At 39.2% G+C, this 6,439-nt stretch overlaps 1 protein-coding gene across 1 annotated transcript in view; it reads left to right on the top strand.

Moving 5' to 3' along the window:
• The window catches only part of SLC9A9 (solute carrier family 9 member A9), an 859,212-nt gene that overhangs the window by 62,237 nt on the left and 790,536 nt on the right, over nucleotides 1–6,439 (top strand). Inside the window, exons 3-4 of the mRNA XM_045287469.1 lie at nucleotides 3,163–3,240; nucleotides 4,942–5,018. Coding sequence (XP_045143404.1) covers nucleotides 3,163–3,240; nucleotides 4,942–5,018 — 155 coding nt within the window. The remainder of the gene's footprint in view (nucleotides 1–3,162; nucleotides 3,241–4,941; nucleotides 5,019–6,439) is intronic.

Below are 6,439 nucleotides of genomic sequence, written 5' to 3' on the forward strand. Positions count from 1 at the left end.
ATATATATATATATAAAAGTGTCCTGGTTTTGTTTCTCTAGAGAACCCTGCCTATAAAAGTGTCCTGGCTTTGTTTCTCTAGAAAACCCTGCCTAACACAGTGTATTCTGGCTGGATTTCAAGATAGTAGAGTGTGTAAGAAACAGGCAGGCTTTGAAATTTTAACACCTGGATTTGTATTCCAGCTTCCTTGGTTAATAGTAGGAAGCCTAACTTTGACAAGTTTCAACTTCTCCCAACCTTATTTTCTCCTCTATCATAGGATTATATGCACCATTTGATATCTAGGACCTACCATAGAGGCTGGGATGAATGATGTACTAATTGAACCAATGAAATGGCTAAATTCCTTCTTCTCTGTTTCCCTGTGGAGACTAAATGAAATGCCATTCAGAAAATGCCTGCCTTTGGTCCTGCACAGACGAGGCACTTGTTCAGAATGCATCTCTTCCTGAATCCTGCCTAACACAGCTCACTTTTCCTCGGATATTTGGTTGTAGGCAGTGCTCTGGCACTCAGTCCCGGTTCTTGAGAAGTCCAACGATTCTCAAAAGGGCAAGGGATACTTCTACACTGACGACTTCCCAGGCATGATCTGCAGCCAGTTAATAAGCAATAAAGGTCTTAAGCCTCTGTCTGACAATAAACCACCTAATATGTGGGAGAAGAAAAACAAAACAACCCCCCCCCACAAATTTATAAGGACATGTTCTTTGCTGAAGAACTGTGTCTTTTAGTGGGAGAAACCAGAGTAACAATCATGAACCATTAATCACCACAAAATGTGTGGGGTCACTGGCCTGATGTAGAGTAGGAATAGAAAGAAATAATTCAATGGGTTGTCCCTCTTTCTGTATGTGCAGCAATCATGTTAACTACTGGGTGGGGGGTATGCATGAGTGGTAAGCTGACTTTTATGAACCTTGCCAAGCCATAGCACCTCCAGAAGAGGAGACCCTCCCTACACCCACCAATGGCAGGTACATTCTCTTTCTTGTGGATTTAAGTCAAGGTATATAAATTTAGCATGGCAGGGAGCTAGTGGGCCAAGAGAGGTCAATGAAGCAAGACCGTATAGGCCTCAGGCTGAGAGAGTAGCAGCGGGCTTCAAGGTAGAGATGTGGCCGTAGCTCACCCTCCAGTTTGGGGTAGCTTCAACTTTCCCTGGTCCACAAAAACAGTAACACCAATGATTAGGTGTATGGGATGGAGCCATACAGAGTAAGAGCAGTTTCTACTTCCTCACCAACCTTTTTCTAAAAAGTTAGATGAGCAGAATTGATAAGCCGGTATGGGGAAGAAGGAAGATGATGATGTGACAGTGTCCACCTAGTCTCAAAAAGTGGAAAATATTTTTTGATTTTGTTAGGTTCTATTTAATTTGGATTTTGTTAGGTTCTATTTAAATAATGATTTCTGATGATATGGGTAAGCATCGTTCATTTTGTTTAATACACCTTAAAGTGTAATTGGACTTTGGTTTTACTTTGTTTTTCAATTCAACAAATATGTACTGAGCAGTGGGCTAGACACTTGGAGGGATGGAGCAATGCAGAACTGATGAAATCATCATTGTGGTCCTTGATAAGATCTTTCTTTAATGGGGGAACCATGAAAAACAAACTAATGATCATGCAAAGTAAATTATAAAACATGAGCTACAAGGGAAGGAAATCAAGGCCAATTCGAAAGAGAAGTATGTTTTCTGATACAGCTGCACTGATGAGTAAGAATTTCAGCTTAAAAGGGAGAAGAAATGAGAAATTCTAAGTGTAAAATTTATCCATCTGAAAAATTTTAATGAGCACTGGGAATGGAGGCAGAGCCCTGGTGGCATAGTGGTTACATGTTGGGCTGCTACCTGCAAGATCAGTAGTTCGAAACCACCACCTGTTCCACAGGAGAAAGATGAGGCTTGCTGCTCCCTTCTAAGTGTTACCATCCACAGCAGCAGTTCTGCCCTGTCCTTACAGGGTGGCTATGATGGGAGTGAATAAGTGGTCGTGCTGAGGACTCCTTGCTAAACGTTGCTGCTGTGGTTTGTTGTCACTGAATGCAGAGTGGAACTGAGCCCCATAGAGCGAGCTCTCGCTGCTGTGCGACCTTTCACAGCAGATCTCCAGGCTTATAGTCTTGCAGTACTTCTCAGTGGGATCGAACTGCCAATTAGTGTGCGTGTGTGTGTCTATGTGTGTGTGTTTGTGTGACACAGAAGGAAAGAGAATTCAAATGAGGAAGGGTTAAGTCTAGAAAGATTATAAAGATTAAATGGGGTTTTATTTTTTCAGTAACCCAGCAACTAGAGTATCTTGGATTTAGGCATTTCTACAGCTCATTTCATTAGACTTCGCACCAAGTCATAATTGTTTTCTGGACCAGTTTTTTTTTTTTAACATTTAAACACCAATAAACAAATGCTAGAAAAATCCATTTTCACTTTCAAATGTGTTTTGCCATGGGTCTGGAAAGTATGTTAAACTCTGGAATGATATAAGACATAAATAAACAAGACTAAATTTCCAAAAGTGGTTTTTTTGGTAGAAAAACTTTAAATATAGCCTGGTCAGACACCAAAATAATTGAAAATTACTAAGTCATTTGGACAGAAAAATTGAGAATGTTTAAAATACTAGGAATTAACTCTTAATCAAAATAAGGGATTCATTTTTTTCAGAGAAGTTTCATGGAAATCTTATTTTTTTATTAGGTATAGAATGGCAGTATAGACCTTACATTTAAAGTGTTACTATATACTTATATTGCATTTATTATTTTCAAAATGAGCATTTTTCTATTTTCATTTCTACCAATTTGATAGTATGCTAATGTATTTCATACATTTTTCATACTGGTTATGTGGTAGGCTGCTAACTTCAAGGTTAGCAGTTCAAAATCACCAGCTGCTTCGTGGAAGAAAGGTGAGGCTTTGCACTTCAGTAAAGATTTACATCCTCAGAAACCCCAGGGACATTTCTACCCTCTCCTTCAGGGTTGCTAGAATTGACTCGGTGGCAGTGAGGGCTTTTTTCTTTTGTTGCTGTTAGGAAACCATATAAACATAAAATTATATGGATTTTATAACTCTCTATTAAAAACATATATTTAAAAAATTATCCGAAAGAGCATCTTTTTAACTAACTGCACCTTTGTATTTTCTGACAGATGACATTTGATCCAGAAATATTCTTCAATGTTTTACTTCCACCGATTATATTTCATGCAGGATATAGCTTAAAGAAGGTAAATATATAATGACACATTTCTTTTATTTTTAATTGGATAAATTTCCCACTGCTAATTAAGAAACAGATACTTTATGAATGCACCTTATTTTGTAAGAATATCATCTGGAGTTATGTGATACTAATTAAAATCTGATTCGGTTCCACTACATATCAAATATTAAGCTTTGAAATGTGGCTAATCTGAATCGAGATGGATTTTCAGGGTACAATATACATTGGATTTTAGAGAACTGGTGGTTTTGTGTTGGTTTTGTGTAGTTAGCAACCCATTGCTAACCACAAGGTCAGCAATTCAAACCATGAGCCACTCCTCAGGAGAAAGATGAGGCTTTCTACTCATGGAGAGTTACAGTCTCTTAGACTCCCAGGGGCCATTCTACTCTGTTTTATAGGGGCAACGTGACTGAGAGTTTGATTTGAGTGTTTTTTTTAAATGCTATGATATCTCAATTGTGTTTTCTCTTGCTTTCATGTTGAAATAATCTTTTTGATATGTTTTGTCAAATAAAACACACTAAAATTCATTTAACCTATTTATGTTTCCCCCCTTACTTTAATGAGGCTACTAGAAAAAGAATTGACACAGTGCTCCCAGGATGTCTCTATTGATCAAACTCTTTTATATGATTATAGCTAAAGATGTTACTTGTCAATGAAAGCTGGCCTTAGCCATCTGGGTAAAAATCCAAGAATGTTTTCCTCACATCCTCAAATCTCCTTCTACACAGAAACGAAGTTGAGTGTTGCGGTTTTCGTTTGCTTGCCTGGCAACTTGGGCGCAATCTGAAGGTGCACATCAGTCAGCTGGCATGAGAGTTTAAACACTGCCGTCCCTCCTCTGTGCCACAGAAGGAGCCTCTGGCCTGTCTGACGTGTGAGGCGCAGAGTAAGAGGAGACGCTGTTCTTCCTGCTGTCACCTCCCATCCTAGGGCATTCCAGGAGTCTCCACCTTGAGACCCAGCCTTTTCCAGCATTCAGGCTGCGGACTCACTGCAGACCTGCATTTCTTATTTGCTGTCAGTTCTGGCTACTCAGACCCTCTTTCAAACACTGGAAGGGGATTTCCCCAAGCCAGCATTTGGAAAGAATCAGAAGCCTGGTTTTATTCAGGTCGGCCCTCTTCACGCCTCAGCCCCAATACTAAGTGTCCTTTGGTGTCTGATTCACACTAAAATTGAGTCATTTGTTGTCGTAAAGACCTGCCCATCACTTTCAGGGAATACACAAATCAGCGATCTAATAAATTAAAAAAACAACTTAAATTATTCAGTGTGGTGTATTAAGAGATTTCATTGAGGCAGAACTTCTGGAAAATCAGGTCCCTTCACTAATTGCCCCTCCTGGAATTTATTGCCCAGGCCCTTCCCTTGTTTTCCAATTTAGCCAGGACTGACCCTCATCCCTCCCATTCCTAGACTTTCACTACCACTTCCTGTTTCACCATCACTATTTCCTGTTGTGTTAAGTAACCTTTGCCTTGTGCAGCATAAACCAATAAATTCTCTATATGCACAATGAGGCCAGGAACTAGGTTTCCAAAAACAAAATTTGCCAGTCATGAAGGAAGGAAGGGGTTGTGATAAAGCATTCATTAATTTTTATTTCCGGTTACACTGAGAAATATGCTGATAAATTGTAACATTTTTTCTTTCTTCCTCAGAAACATTTTTTTCTTTCTTTTTTTTTTTTTTTCAGAAACATTTTTTTCAAAACCTAGGATCTATTTTAACATATGCCTTCTTGGGAACTGCTATCTCCTGTATTGTCATTGGGTAAGTAACATTTGGAGCTCAAGTCTCGGGTGACAGTGGGATCAGTGATCCGTGCAGGGAAGGGATGTTACACTTCTAGATTCACGCTGACTGAATTGTCTATTTTTATTTCCTTCTATCACATCTTTATTCATCTTTCAAACTCCATTCCTAGGCTTCCATGTTTCCTGACAAACACAAGGTTTCAATTCAAACTGGGAAGATGGCTGGGTTTTCTGAGTTAGGGGTTTCTGATTGAGGAAATCTGGCTAATTTGGCTTGAGTTACATGAAGCACACTGTTCTTTCTTTCCTTCTTCTTTTGCTTGAATAGTGCAGATGATCACACTACAATAGTTTCCCATATTCTTTGCTGTATTGGGCAAGAGGACAATTAAATGCATGTCAGGGGTTTCCTTTCTAAAGGAGCGCATGCAAGACAGTGTTTGGAAATATAAATCTCTGAGGATCATCAGAGCTGTTTAATGAGGAGATGTTACATTGTAAAATGGAGAGGTTTTTCAACCTCCAATTATATTTTCTTGGTTATCCTGCTGATCCCCAAGTCTTACTGTATAGACTGTGGTTTGCAGCTCATCATAAAACAAAATATGGAACAAGATGATGAAGTTGATCCAATTAATTTACAACCATATCTCATATATTAAAGCTATGTCACAACAAAAATGCCCAGCTGTTATAACAATCACTGTGTAGATGTCTAAATTGTCTGATGCAGCCAACTCTACCCTTACTTTTACTGTATGCGGCTTCTGTAACCCTATCACGTGATACTGAAGCTAAAGTGTGCGCACGCACACACTATTCAATCATCTAGTCCTTCTACTATGACATGCCTACTGTGCCACTGAAAGGTATCAGGAGGTAACTTTATTTGTACTTTTAAATGAAGGAGGATTTTTTTGTTGACTAAAGCTTTGAGCATCCCAGTATACATATGAATATCTAATGTACATCAAATGTATACATCCATATGATGAAAATGTGTACCTTGGCTAAGGGCAATGAGAGAGCATGGCTTCAGTCCTGGAAGGTAGAGGCTAGCAGGGATGTAGATTGGACAGCCATCTCAAATCTGAACACCCAAGATGCTGAGACTCGGTGCTCTTGGTCCTTTTCTTCTTTGCTCTTGTTGCATACATTTATTAGTCCAGGTTCTGGATAGTGTGATAGACGGCCAGGAGCCTATGAAGCAGTACAGCATGCTTGGTGAAGTAGAGGGGCAGTGAATGACAAAGAGGAAGGCCAGTGGCAACATGGGTTGGCTCAGTGGCTGCAACTATGGGCTCAAACATAACAATTGTGAGAATGGTTCAGGACTAGGAAGTCTTTTTTTCCTTTTTAAAAATCATTTTATGGGGGCTCTTACAACTCTTATTACAATCCATACATACATCCATTGTGTCAAGCACATTTGTACAT

Source organism: Echinops telfairi, unplaced genomic scaffold (assembly GCF_000313985.2).
Source record: "Echinops telfairi isolate 266 unplaced genomic scaffold, ASM31398v2 ScPeMD7_16;HRSCAF=60, whole genome shotgun sequence".
In the NCBI taxonomy this organism is placed as follows: domain Eukaryota; kingdom Metazoa; phylum Chordata; class Mammalia; order Afrosoricida; family Tenrecidae; genus Echinops; species Echinops telfairi.